Genomic DNA, 15,568 nt, shown 5'->3' with positions numbered 1-15,568 from the left:
TGAACGATTTTTTCTAAAAACTTGTAAAAAAAGGTAAAATCTGAACAGAAACTAGGCATTATTCTTAAACATACAAGAGGAAAAAGAAATAAAATTACTTGAAATTAAAAGTTTTCATCGAATTACAACAGCAGTGTTCAAATCGTATCAAACGAAAAAATTTACTTTAAAAATCGTTTTGTAACAGAAAATTTAAAATTTTCAAAAAGATATTTGATTTTCTTTATTTGATCACGCTAAAAATCTTGATGAACCCTGGTAAAATCCGGAAAGTTTAAAAAAATATGTTCTGGTTCTGACTGTTTAACTTTTTTCGAATTCTTCATTTGGTTTATGAGCAAGCTTGGATATATCAAGAAAATTTGGATAAAACGATAATCAAAGTATATAGCTATCTTCAGTGAAAAATTCACTGATTCATCTGAAATTCCACTGAAATCATAAGTTTTTGATGATTTTGAAGATTGTCTAACATTACCTTTGCATATTAAATAAATTTCCCAACATCAGTTAAAAAATTTGAGAAGTCTGTTTTAAGAAACATTTTAAATAATAAATATTCGGCCTATTCGGCCTATTCGGCCGAATACTTAGCTCAACTATTCGGTGAGCCGAATATTCGGCTTAACGGTTTTTTGGCGATATTCGGCGCCGAATATTCGGCCGACCGAATAACTATTCAAAAAATATTTCAATTTTCAAATTTGTTGAAAGCTGCAAATCGATTTGACTATTGCTTAAAATATTATTTAAAATTCAATATAGTTAATGCTTCTTTAAAAATTCGTTAAAAATCTTATATTTTACAGAATTGTAAAAAGAAAACAAAAAGAAAATTTCTATGACTTCTCAGAAGTCAAAATTACTAGCGGTCTTGGTGAAAGTTGATATAAACCTTTATTTTAAAATTGTTAGAAATGTTTTAAAGATATGTCAAAAAGTATTGTTTTTTCCAGAGCACCAAAAATAATCAAAATTATTTCGTAAATTGATTGATTGTATTTGATTAGAGAGACTTTAAACGTAAAAGTTCATTTATCTCTGAACTTCGTAAATTAAATTCTGTCGAACATGTCGATTACTTTGAGATTATTTCTTAATTTTTTTCCAGCAAATTTTGTGTACCTATAATTTATCAAAACTCCTTTGAATGAGCAGTAGTGCATTTCAAAGAACAAGAAACTATAATTGAGGCTTCAATTGGTTTCTTGAAGTAGACATATTTCAAATCAGCATTCGATTTTCGATTTCGATATTCTTATTATTTTTATTATTAAAGAGTTTATTAAAAAACTAATGGATCAACGTGTTTAGGTACACTTCTTTATTTAAAAAAAACCATTTTCAAGACGTAGTAGGGTTAGTATCAATTCATGAATGTTATGTTTTGTCGTTGAATTGAATGTCTTAGGCCTAGAATGAAAATAAGACTAAATCCCACCAGAGGCGAGCCAATATTCTGACACTTATTTTTTAACACTTTTTGGGATGGATCAATTTCGTGCTACTAGTACTATGGTAAACTCATTCCTTGAATTAAAAATTTTTACTTGGAAAAAATCTCCATAGGGGGGGGAGGGGGTGTTAAATCCTTTAACCACCCTCCCAACCCCGTACCTCCTCCGCTCTGTTCGCACGGCCTTGATGTTTATACGCAAAGCCTAAAAAAAATTTTTTTCTACATGTGCCGGCCGGCAGTTAAACTTATTCACGCCACGTCATCTGCCCTCTGTTGTAGTTTCGTTACTGCGCCATCCGATTCGGATATTCGGCACCGCATAGATCTGTGCAAGAAAGACACTCACTCTCAGCGAACCAAGCGTACGTTGCGATCCGCCTTGCCAGGTAAATTTTTTGACGTTTCGGAGTTAGGACAAATGTATGGCCGTTTTCAAAAGCTTTCCAAAAGCTCCCTAACTAATCGAAACTTTTCTATGGAGGACATGGTGTCGCTAGTATTTGCTTAATAACTCCCATTGGTTCGTGTTCGCTAGCAGAGAGGGTAGCTCCTCTCCCCGAGCTATATGGCGTCTTAAAATGTGTTTGTCGGTATTAAACCATCATCGTTCCAATAAATGTCTTACCTCGAGGAGATTTGATATTGCTCTCAGTTTGTACGGATCGCGATCTGTACACTTGACGACTAAACGTTTGTCGGATCAAAATCTTCTCGTTTCCATCCCTGGTTTTATCGGACACGATTCCTCTGCTCCGCATTTTGGCCATGACAATCCTGTAGGCGTCGCCCCATGGGTTGTCGTTGGCGTCCTCGCAAAGTTGTCTGAATCGCGCCTTTTTACTCGCCTTATTTGCCCTGCAGAGGGCAGACCTCGCAATTGGTTTTAGTTGGTTTAGCCCACTCAATATGTACAGAGGATGAATAACTCTGCGAGGTTAAGTTCCTCTTTAAAAACATAAATTTCCTTTTTCCCTATTCAATTTGTATAGAATGCTGAAACACCAGAAAACTACAGTTTTGATAACCCACTTATCTAAAGATACATGTTTAGCTTTTGTTCTGTTGCCAATGTTTTTTTTTTTGCAATTAGTTTCAAAAGTTTTTCTGAATGGTTTATTTAACTGTTTGGTTATCAAAATTTTGTTCTTTTCTTTTTGTTTGGGAATCTGCACATAGAAATCATTTATGAAATTTTTTAAAGGATTTAACATTTTTTTGTATACACTTTTCTCATAAGTATCTAAGGCATCTGTAATTAATCTTCGCATCAATCATTAATCAGGCTTAAAGCAAAATCTGTTAAGCGATTTGGCATTCGCGTAGTATCGCGATTTTAAAACATTATAATTCGTATTAAAGAGACAGCAGCCATATTGTGTTATCCACTTTAATCACGATTATCATTTAGTATTTTTATGCTAGCGCACGTTTATCTTAGATCCTATTTTTTTGAACATTCAACTTCAAGATACATATGATCTATTAACGTCTGAAGCTGCTATCATATCTTATCTACTATTTTGATGACCAAGATTCCATCTCAAGACAGTTGGCATAGAAAACAAAGTTGCTATCCATTCGGCTGAGGCTTGCTAGCTTAAAACTACTCAGATTTGTTTGAAATTTGTTAATAGTAATGAAAACGATAGTTTTGATTTCATTTTAGAAATATTTTTTCTGTCTGATCATAATTTGTCAAAAATCGGTATTAAATCGATGTGTTTCTTAAAAAATCGGTTTTCAAAATCCGAATTTGAAAAATTGTCTAGGATGAACCAATAAATTCAAATTGAGGCTAAAGTTAGATTTTTCAAATGTAGGTCAGTGAATTTCGTAAAAGTTTTCCATGATAAAGCGAAACATTTTGAGGAGAAAGCGGAACGACAGGACATTCATAAAAAAAAGCGGGACATGTCCCGCTTTTGCGGGACGGATGGCATCGCTAACTTAAGTTATCATTTCTGAAACGATTTCATGTTTGCTGAGAAAGCACCAATTGCAGTAATTTATGGTTTTGTTCGAATTAAAGTTTACATCTTTCTGTCGAAAGGTGCTGCATACATTTAGGGGAAAAAAAATACACTGGATTCATTTTTCAAAGGTCTGTTGTGTTACACAACTTGTGTCCTACGTGTAAAAAAAGAAATCGTTTAAAAAAAATTCAAAGCAGACAAAATTCATCGCTTATTTCGTGTAGAGTGGCCAACTTGGACTGTAAATCGATTATTTCCAACCAGGTAGACCATTCTGATGTGATTTGTTGAGTGAAATCAGGAAGCTCACAGATTTGTTTTGGATTGGTTTGTTTTGGATGTTAAGCCACGGTTGTTCCGGAATTTCCGCAGAGTCTCTAATTGGCCATTCCGGCCCATGTTTCTTTCGGGAAGCAACGTCAGAATCAATTTACCATCCAAGAGTGATTTGGAAAAAAACGGGAATATCTAGAAGATGTTTTTGACATATTCAAAATAAGTCTTATTTCGAGAAAATTGTTTAAAAAAATCGTTTAAAATAAGTCCCGTGTACTACAAACAATTCTACTAGTTGAAAAAATAAAAAAATAATGTTTGGATAGAAGAAATTTTGAAATTATCAAACGCGTGATACGATACAATCAGTTCCAGTTTTCTGACAGCTTGTAACTTCAAGTTTCTATGCTCCAAAAATTAGAACGATAATTGAACCCGTTGATGAACAGTGCAAGGTTCTGGCAGCACTGGTTTGGTGATGACTTGTGTTTTTTACTGCTCGCTCGAATTGTCTAAATTAATATGTAAACTTAAATTTTAATTATACTTTTGTGTTCCAAAACATCAAGTAGTGTGTTAATGTGAATTTTAAATTAAAAGTTTTAGTGATTTTTGTGTTTTATGTTAGTTTTCTTGCGTTCAAAAAGTTCGCCAGTAAAGAACTGGCTACACAATAGGGGCTCACTGACAAAAGTCGAGTACCCGAATCAACTGTGGTAAACCTATTCTCCCTAATAAGTGTCTCATTAGTGAGTATAGTACGGTGAGGTAAGTGTCCAGTAGTTGTTTTCTATTCTTTGGCTCACTTGTAATATTTATTTGCAGATTTTTTGTCAATAAATAGGTATACATCAGTTCCGAATCATTGTTTGTCTGAAATGTGTTAATTTATGTTTTTGTCACAACGTATCACTACAGTGGCTTCAGAGCCAGTTCAGATCCACCGGAACGTAAGTAATGCTGGCGCAGATTTAGCGGCCTAAACCCTGGTAGCACGTACAACGGTTCTGTGACCAAAATAAGGCGCAGATTTAGCAGCCAAGCTCTGGTAGCACGTACAACGATTCTGTGACCAAAACAGGCTATTATTTGATTGCTGATTGGATCTTTTTTGTGCTTCAAACTTGGCTAGTAGATTCACGAGAATTATTAGTAGATGGAACGTGATTGGAGTTTGTCTACTAGCACGCTGCAGTGAATTTTGTGTTGTGCATGTTTTCTTATATGTTTATTTATTTATTTGGTTCGAATGTTGTATTGCTTTTATTTTTTGACTTAAACTGTGTAAATTTAGATTGATTTTTTGCGTTTGTTTTATCGATCTTCTGTTGAACGCTGAATGGGTATTCTTTTTCCCTGCGTTTGATAATCGTACGTTGTTTTCGCTTATGCTGAATGGTTATCTAGTGTCTGGCGTTAATACATCATTGATGCTGAATGGATGCTTGGTAGCTCGCATACAGTGTTTACATGTGGTCTGACGCTGAACGGGCTCTTCTAGCTCCGCGTAGATTCGTGCGATGATCGCTTCCTCACACGCATTGAAACACTCAAGTTGAAGATGTTGATGCGTGCCTAAAAGATATAACTGCCACTTATAATTCGATTCTTGACGCATCGTCAAAGAAGATTACAAAATACGTCAAATTGAAAAATAATTGTTGCTCGTGGATGAATTTCGATTTATGGTTTCTCATAAGGTTGAAGAATAATTACATCAAAAGACTTAAACGCAATCCTGAAAGTCAGCACTTGAAAGAACTTCTTGCACACATCTCGAAAAAAGTTGATTTCAAAAAGCGAAGTTGTAAACGTTCTTACTATGAAAAACTTCTCAGTAACACTCCCCATTCAAAGTTGTGGAAAAATATCAATTCAATTTTAGGTAGAGCGAAAAACAAATCCGAGATCACCCTTGAAGTAAATAATGCCCCAATCAATAATAAGCACCAAGTTTGCCAGACTTTTAATGACTTTTTTACAAACATTGGCAAATCACTGGCTGATCAAATTACTGTTGATCCAACGTATAACTCATTGGCAAACATTCATAGAGTTTCCAATTCTTTGTTTTTACGTCCGACAATATCAAACGAAGTATCTACTATCATTCAATCTTTGAAAAATAAAAAAAGTTGTGGACCAGATAATATTTCCACCGGCTTATTAAAGAAACATGTTGAATTTTTTGGACCAATTCTCTCACAATGTTTCAATCAAATTTTAGAAACGGGAATTTATCCTGATTGCCTGAAAACGGCAAAAGTATTACCTATTTTTAAATCTGGTGATCCTACAAATGTTAATAATTATCGTCCCGTGTCAACTTTGAGTGTTTTTAGTAAAGTGTTTGAAAAACTCTTAATCGAAAGAATCAACTCTTTTTTGAGTGCCAATAATGTTCTCTACAATCACCAGTATGGGTTCAAATCGGGTTCAAGTACTCTTACAGCTATTTGTGAACTTTAAGATTCAATAATTGATAACATTGACAAGAAAAATATAGTTGGTGGCCTTTTTTTAGATCTTAAAAAAGCTTTTGATACTTTAGACCATGAAATACTTCTAAAAAAACTCGAATGTTATGGCCTCAGAGGTATCACAAACAACTTGATTCGCAGTTATCTATCAGAAAGAAAACAATTTGTCCGTATTGATGAAGCATCAAGTTCCTTAGGGAGTATTGAAGTCGGCGTTCCGCAAGGTAGCAACATTGGACCAATCCTATTTCTTTTGTACATCAATGATATTAGTAACCTGCCATTGCATGGAGTACCAAGACTTTTTGCGGACGACACGGCACTTTTTTACCCAGGAAAATGTCCTAATGTAATTATTAAAAACATGGAAGATGATCTCAACATTCTGCATAAATATTTTAATTCCAATCTTCTCACTTTAAACTTTGCAAAAACAAAATACATGTTATTCCGGTCATCTAGAAAAACAATCCAATCCCATAACAGTCCAAAAATAGTTAATAATATTTTGGAAAAAGTATATAATTTCAAATATTTGGGAATAACACTAGATGACACTCTGTCGTGGAAATCGCACATTAACAAGTTACACAAAAAGATATCGTCGTTTAGTGGTGTTTTATGGAGAGTGAAACATTTTGTACCACGCCATGTAATGTTGCGTTTTTATTTTGCGTTTGTTCATTCACACTTGAATTATTTGATTGCGGCGTGGGGTAGAGCTTCCTTATCTCTCCTATCTCGTCTACAAATTTTACAAAATCGTTGTCTGAAAACTATTTTTAACCTACCCTCTCGTCATCCATCCAATCTGTTGTACTCTAACCGCTCTCACAATATTTTACCATTGGCTGAACTTTGTAATTTCCAAACTTGCACTTATGTCTTTGATAATTTGCATTCCTCTCAAATATCTCAAAATCTCAGGTTTACTTCAGGAATTCGTGTTCATAACACAAGGCAGTCTCATCACCTTCTGAGAAGTAATTCGTCAACAAGCCTAGGCCAACATAGGATTTCTTTTGTCGGACCTACGAAGTACAATAATCTACCCGAAGAGTTAAAGATAATTAATAACAGGAATATTTTCAAGACCAAACTGATGCAACACTTTAAGAACTTATTAAACCAATAAACAACGAATCACCAAACTAGTTTTTTTTTTAATTTGTATAGAATAATTGATTTTAACTTGTTTGTCTGTAGTTTAGTTTAATGTCACCTAATTTTAACTTTTAGTTTAATTTATTTTAATTTATTTTAATTTTTTTTAACTTGTTAATACTCTTCAATTTCTTCCATCGAGAAGTGGATCTCTTAAAAGGAAAACTTTTTTCCACTGAGATTCACTGTATTTGCTTATTTTTTATTACATTCTTCCGCGCCTTAAAGTTAAAATATATTGTGTTCTCAGCATGCGTAAATTTTGTGTTTTTGCTCGCGTTTTTTTTTAAATTAAATTTAACCTGTTTGCTGCCAGACATGCTGAGAACTGAAGTGTCCATTACCAGGGGGCTCTTTCGAGCTTTTTGGTGTGGGGGAGTGTGGCGGGCCTTAAAAAAAAAAAAAAAAAAAAAAACTAGAAGCATTTTCGTGGGAGTAAAAAAAATTTTCTGAAGTTAGGGGAGGCTTGATCCCCTATTGAAGGAGACTTGATCTTTTATACAGGAAGCCCTAATCTATATATATCAAAAGCAATTTCTGTATGTTTGTTTGTTTGTTTGTTTGTTTGTCCCCTATAGACTCAGCCGTCTTGAGAGCTAGAGAGCTGAAATTTGGCATGGATACTCATTAGGGCCAGGAAGCATGAAAAATGTTTTCAGATTTTTGGATGACCCCTTCTGAAGGGGGTCGTCCATACAAGACAAATATTGTTTTCACGATATTCACGTTATTTTTTGTCAGATTGTGTTGAAAATTTGTACATGAGGGTGTTGAAAGACGAGCAATCGATTTCAGGTATCAAATTTTGTGTAAAGGGACCGCCAAAGGGGTCGTCCATATTAACTGTTCGCTGTTTTTGCGATATTGACGTTATTATACATCGTATTCCGATGAAAATTGGTACACGATAGTTTTGAGTGACGTGCAATCGATTTGAGGTATCCAAATTAGTGTAAGGGGCTGGCAAAAGGGGTCGTCCATATTAAATTTTCAGTATTTCAGTGATATTATCGTTTTTATACATCGGATTGGGATGAAAATTTGCACATAGGAGTTATTTGGGACAAATAACTGATTTCACTTATCCAAACTAAAATCAGGGGTCGGCCAAAGGGGTCGTCCATGTTAACTATTCACTGTTGATGCGATATTGTCGTTATTATACATCGGATTCAGACGAAAATTGGTACACGAGGGTTTTGAGAGATCAGCAATGGATTTCAGGTATTCAATTCAGTTTAAGGGGCCGGCAGAGGGGGTCGTCCATATAAACCTTTTAATATTTTTGCAATATCGACGTTATTATACATCGGATTGGGATGAAAATTTCCACACGGTAGTTTTCAGGGACGGACAATCGATCTCAGATGTCAAATATTTTGCCAGAGGTCGACGAAAAGGGTCGTCCACATAAATTAATTTTTCACTATTTTTAGCAATATTGACGTTATTATACAATGGATTGCTTTGAAAATTTGCACACGGGAGTTTTGAGGGAAGGGCATCAATTTCAGATATCAAAGTTTATATAAGAGCCCCCGAAAGTGGTTTTACACGTGGTTTTTGATTCCTGATTTCATATTTAGTAACAGACGACAGACTAAATGATCGTTCAATATTTTTGCAATTCTTACTTAACAATGAATCTGGAAAATGATTGGCAATTGACTTTCATACAAATTGTTCATGACATATTCCAAGTTGAAAGCGAAACGGAGTTCGTACGGGATCAGCTAGTCCTAGTATAAAAATCAAACAAAACCCCAAGATAGAATTTTAATTGACTATTTTGGCCATGTTTGTTCTTATTTCACATTTTAAAGCAGACATAAGAAGAAAATTCTATAACTTTGTCTCAACGCTAAAGGCATTGCATACTTAAAGGCGCTATTTTTTATAATTAAGAGAAAATTAATTATTTTTGCTCTTTACTTCAGACAATTGTTTGATAAATATTAGTTTTTGGATAAATATTAGTAATTGCGTAATCAGCAACCATAACGATCAATTCAGAAGAAGAAAATGCCGTTTGGAAGTGGGATCAATTGTACCCAACTCTAGGGGATCAACTGTACCCATAATCAACATTTTAGAAAACTTTTTCTGAAAAAAAGTTAAAAGTTTTCCATTGCTTCGAAAATAAGGCATTATGAAGTTCATTTTACGCTCGAACGATTGATACATAGGAACAAATATTTTTTTCATAATTTTATCATGTAAGGAACATTTTAAAGTGATGAAAAAAGATCTTCAAGTTACATATAGTGAAATTTTTCAAACAAAGTTCAATTACTCAAACAATTATTTTGTTAAAAAAATTTAAACTACAAGCATTGTTATTTTGCTCATTTTGGCACATTTTTCTAGAACATTTGATCTTTGTAAGACATTCCAATTTCGAGATATAGCTGAAGAATCAAGTATCCCCAGGGATCAAGTATCCTCATTCTCCCCTATATATTTTCTGATTATACGACTTCTTATATGTTGACATTAATAGCTTAAGTTTTTAATTTTCTCATTTTCTTTAATTGGTTTTTGCTGTCTTCTTCGTTTTTTATGTTTAAACTTTTTTGCATGATGACTTTTTGATTTTCTGATATTCTAATTAATTTTCATCCTATTTGTTTCCTTTTCGGACTTTCTGCTTTCTGACTTTCTTTTTTTGGTCATACTGAACCCGGATTGTGCCGGACTTATCTGTCTTAAATCTGTAAAGCTTAGTTTAAAACTTACCACAAAAAATTTTAAGATATAAATTTAGGTACATAAAAGAAAACATTTACAGAAAGCTAAGGCTTTGATCATTTAGTATCCGGGCACTTTATTTCCGTGATAGCTACGTTAATAGAGCTCGGATATGCAAAACTTTAGTAGCGTTGTGTTGGTTATAAAAGGACTATCTTGCCTATTTTTGATAGATTTTTAAGTTAACGTGTGTTTGAGATATTTACTATGCAAAAAGACATGGTAAAAATAATTTTGCACAAATTTGCTCCTTTTACGCATTTTGCGCATCGAAAATTCTTCATTGTTGACTTGAAAGCTCATGAACTGTTGGTTTTTTCTGATTTTTTTGTTCGAACCAAATGGTTAAGAAAAATAAGGACCTACTCTAGGATCCACACGAAGTTCAAACCAACCATTGGAGTGCAACCCTTGATGTTAAATATGCTAAAAAGTCTATGGTTATTGGGGATAACTGAATGCAGACTCCTTAAATAATGTAAAAAATCCATTTCCAGCAGACAAAAAGTGTTGCCTGACTAGTAGACACTAAGTAAATAACTAATAATGATCATTTCCAACGATCGCAATCTGTGCATCCGGTTTTTACGCAATATGACAGATGTGTTCTGATGGACGACAAAATTTATGTTAAATCCGGATTTAAGAAATCAAATTCTTCTAAATGCCTACTCATGAAAAGGTTCCAACCAGATTCCAATTGCTTTTTCCAGGTGAGTTTGTATAAAATATCACGATTTTGCAAAGGGTTTACTTCTGTGGTAAAAAAATAATTCAATTCATAGTATGCAAAGATAAAAAAGACATTTTATGAAAAAATTCAAGTATTTCTTGAAATCATTGACAAATATTTTTTTGATATTTTTACATTAAATGTCATATCAATACCTTCATTTCATCCATAGAAAGTGTTTCGATCAAATGAATAGTTTTTAAAATACACACGTTTGTAACTGCCCGGATACTAAATGATCATAGCCTTAAGATATGGATTGAACATTAAAAATTGCATAAAGAGTGGTCCTCTAGTCCCTGAAAACTTGATTGTGATCAAAATGGGAAAGTAAAACCAGTTAAGCACCAGTTTACAGACATTTTTTTAACAATGTCTTGGAACTCATAGACGAAAATTGATTATTTCTGACTAACGGTGATAAACAACGATTTTCTTAAAATAGGACAGATTTATGCACATAATGAAAAATAAAAAAAAGGTTTTTCATCTTAGAAAGTGTACGTTATGAACGTTTTGGTGTTAAACATGGAGCTATGAACATTTTTTTTATTTACAGGCTAGCTGACCCGGTGTGCTTTGCTACACCTTTAAAAATGGAATGATATTTTCAGAATTTATTCAAATTTTTATTGTTTTTTTTGCATTATTTAAGCAACCGCTATAAAATGAGAGCTGCAGATGGAGTTTCGAATTGCTACACAAAAATTACTTAAACTAATATTCCGAATCTTGATTTGGGCTAAAGATCTGATAATTTTAATCTGTTTCTTTATGCCCTAAAAGAGGGTTCCAAATAAACCGTACGCAAACAATTCAACTAATGGAATGTGGTTGTTTTTGCTTGATATGTTCTGAATTTATGCTAAAAAACTGATAAGAGAGATCAACCCCCCTCCCCCTCCCTGTCCTTCCCTTCCCCCTGCTGAATGGAGATCGTGATTTTTAATTATCATACCCATTTTTTTCGTTCCCAAAAATCTTCTTGTATCAAATATTGTTCCATTGGTTGATAATTTTTTAAGCTTTACAACAAAATTTATATGGAACCCCCTCCTTTCTTCTCCTCTCTACACTGTATAGCGTAAGGGTCTTTAATAATCTAGCAACCAAGTACCTTTCTATGCCATATTTGTTTCCATTTGTTGGCTTCGTTAGCATAAACTGACAACTTATGCTAAAAAATTTTTATTGGGTTCAACCCCCTCCTCCTATGTACCTACTCACTGAAAGGAGGATGGTTTGTCAGATAATCATAGAATCATTCCAAAATGATTTCCCATGTTAAGTTTTGTCCATTTCTCGGATTTTGTTAAAAAAAGTTAAATGTAAGCTTTCCTCTTCCCTTCCTTTATTTCCAATTCTATCATCCCACTGCAAGAAAGGAATTGTTTGACATAAAAAAAATTCTCGTATTGAAATATTGGAAATTTGGTTTTATTTGCGATGTAAATTCTTGAGTTATGCATAAACTTGAAAGAAAGTACCAACCTCGTTCTATTCGCCTCATTGAATGGAGGGATGAGAACTTAATATTCATAAAAGTATTTTTTGTGCTCAAAAAATTTTTGATACCAAATTTTATTTCATTTGCTCTATTAATTCTCAAGTTATGCTAAAAAAAATGTGTGGGAGCCCCCCTTTCCCCTTTATATATTTCCGCTGAATAAAGGTGGGGCTCAATTTATAATAGAAACATTTTTCGTATCCAAATACCCTCACATGACGAATATGGTTCAAATTTTCTCTCCTCCCTTTTTTAATCCACCTCTTTGAAGGAATGAGGGATACCAAATATTCAAAGAAGCATTTCTCGTACCCAAATATCGTTTCATGCCAAATATGGTTCCATTCGCTGTTGTAGTTCTTGAGTTATGCAATAAAAATTGCATGGAACTTCCCTCCCTCTTTCATTTCTTCCCTCTGGAAGAAGGAAGGGGTCTCAAACAATCATTAGAACATGTCACGTTCCCAAATATCTGCCCATGCCAAATTTGGTTCCATTTTCTTGATTGGTATTTGAGTTATGTAAACATTAAAAAGAGGGCCCCTCCCCCCTTTATATCTCCCTACTGGAAATAGGGAGGGGTTTCAAATAATCATAGAAATATTTTTCGTATCCAAATACCTTCCCATGACAAATTTGGTTCCATTTGCTTTATAAGTTTTTGGGTTATGTAGAAAAATATGCAAGAGGCCCCTCCCTCTTTCAACTGCAAAAAGGGAGGGGTCTCATATAATCATTGAAATATTTTTCGTATCAAAATACCTTCCCATGCCAAATTTGGTTCCAATATCTTGAATAATTTTCGAGTTATATGAAAAATTGTAAGGTATCCCCCCTTCCCCCTTCCTATCACCTCACAGAGAGGAGGGAGAGTTACCTAATATTCATAGAAATATTCCTCGTTCCCAAATACCACCCCATGCCAAATTTGATACCATTTGCTTAATTTGTTTTTGAGTTATATGGAAAATTGTAAGGTAGCCTCCCTCCCCCCTTCCTATCACCCCACTGAGAGCAGGGAGGGGTACCCAATATTCATAAAAATATTCCTTGTTCCCAAATACCACCCCAGGCCAAATTTGATACCATTTGCTTAATTAGTTTTTGAGTTATATGAAAAAAATGTAAGGTAGCCCCCTTCTTCCCTTCCTATCACCCCACTGAGAGGAGGGAGGGGTACCTTATATTCAAAGAAATATTCCTCGTTCCCATATACATCCCCAGGCCAAATTTGATACCATTTGCTTGATGGGTTTTCGAGTTATGCAAAAAATTGACTTTTGTTTGGGAGGCCCCTCCCTCTCTTCATGAGAGAGGGAGGGGTCTCAAACCATAATAGGAACCTTCCCCTGCCTCCAATACCCCCACCTGCCAAGTTTCGCGCAAATCGGTTCAGTAGTTTCCGAGTCTATAGGGAACAGACAGACAGACAGACAGACAGACAGACAGACAGAAATTCATTTTTATATACATACACTGCCGGCCAAAAGTTTGGGATCACCCACTAAAAAACGTGCAAATTTTGATCGTTCATATCTCAGCCGTCTTAGGACATATTGAAAATCTTCTGATCTCATTTGAAAGATAATGAGCAATAGCTATCTCGGAGATATTTTGCCCAAATATAATGTTTGAGTTTTGAACTTAAAACTTAACCTAAAGTTATAACATTTTCAAACAATCGCACTCAATATTCAAAGCCGATCATTTCGGGATAGAGTGGACCAAATCTCAAAATTTGAGTGGCATTAGAATTCCTGTTCTTTACTTCTCAAAACACAATCAAAAAAAATTGAGAAAAAATTCAAGAATGTATTTTTAATTAATAAAATAGACACTTGAGTTATCGTCCAAAAGTTTGGGATCACCTCTTTGTATGGTGAGTTTGGGATCATTCTTACAAAAACATGCAAATTTGTTTTATTCATATCTTTCTCATCTAACATCGTATTGCAGAGCTGAAGGGTTCATTTGGAAGCTTAGGAATTGTTGTTTTTTAATAAATTCATTCAAAAATTATATTTTGAAGTGATAACCATAAAAAAATCACCTGAAATTAATTGTTTTTTTGAAAGTTCTCAGATTTTTTTTATAGTTCTCACCTTAAAATATAATTTTTAAATGAATTTATTAAAAAACAACAATTCCTAAGCTTCCAAATGAACCCTTCAGCTCTGCAATACGATGTTAGATGAGAAAGATATGAATAAAACAAATTTGCATGTTTTTATAAGAATGATCCCAAACTCACCATACAAAGAAGTGATCCCAAACTTTTGGACGATAACTCGAGTGTCTATTTTATTTATTAAAAATACATTCTTGAATTTTTTCTCAAATTTTTTTGATTGTGTTTTGAGAAGTAAAGAACAGGAATTCTAATGCCACTCAAATTTTGAGATTTGGTCCACCCTATCCCGAGATGATCGGCTTTGAATATTGAGTGCGACTTTTTGAAAATGTTATAACTTTAGGTTAAGTTTTAAGTTCAAAACTAAAACATTATATTTGGGCAAAATATCTCCGAGATAGCTATTGCTCATTATCTTTCAAATGAGATCAGAAGATTTTCAATATGTCCTAAGACGGCTGAGATATGAACGATCAAAATTTGCATGTTTTTTAGTGGGTGATCCCAAACTTTTGGCCGGCAGTGTATATAGATTGTCACACTGATTTACAGACTGAATCACAGTCAACAGACATAATATTTTGTTAAAATTTGTCGTTTTATTTCTACTCTTTAGAGTTTTGGATTGAAATTCTGCCATAAAATAAAGAAATTTACCTATTTTTCTGTAACTCAACACCATTATGTCATTTGTTTTTCGTAAAATCGTGAACATGATCGTCAATAGTTACCTGGAATGACAAGAAAAGAAAATGTTATTAAAAAATGTGGATATGGAACAACTTGATTAACGAACAAATCATTCATCTTATATGGGGATTTTTTTTTATTATCTGACAATTTGCGCCGGGGGTCTTCAGATTTTCCCCAAAATTGAAAATTTGGTTCATTTTTGCGACTTGAAAACACATGTATTTTTTCAGATTTCTAACATTTTTATTTTTTGAGTTAGCTTCGGTTAAATTTTTTTGTAAATAAAAAATAACCATTTTTCAAAGCTACATAACTCTGTTATTTTTCAACGGAAATTATAAAATAGCACATCAAAATGCATTGAAATTTTATCAGCTTTCCAAATAAAATATTTGAAAAAAATT

At 33.7% G+C, this 15,568-nt stretch overlaps 1 protein-coding gene across 3 annotated transcripts in view; it reads right to left on the bottom strand.

The window, feature by feature from the left end:
• The window catches only part of LOC129740259 (dopamine receptor 1), a 708,993-nt gene that overhangs the window by 278,825 nt on the left and 414,600 nt on the right, over nucleotides 1–15,568 (bottom strand). For 2 of the 3 annotated variants that reach the window (XM_055731865.1, XM_055731866.1), the window contains exon 3: nucleotides 7,697–7,741. The exons of the other annotated variant lie outside the window; for it this stretch is intronic. In XM_055731865.1, coding sequence (XP_055587840.1) covers nucleotides 7,697–7,741 — 45 coding nt within the window. The remainder of the gene's footprint in view (nucleotides 1–7,696; nucleotides 7,742–15,568) is intronic. 3 annotated transcript variants of the gene reach the window in all.

Source organism: Uranotaenia lowii, chromosome 1, assembly GCF_029784155.1.
Source record: "Uranotaenia lowii strain MFRU-FL chromosome 1, ASM2978415v1, whole genome shotgun sequence".
Taxonomy (NCBI): Eukaryota; Metazoa; Arthropoda; class Insecta; order Diptera; family Culicidae; genus Uranotaenia; species Uranotaenia lowii.
The sequence above is the reverse complement of the archived record's forward strand: the minus strand, read 5'-3'. Positions and strand labels throughout refer to the sequence as shown.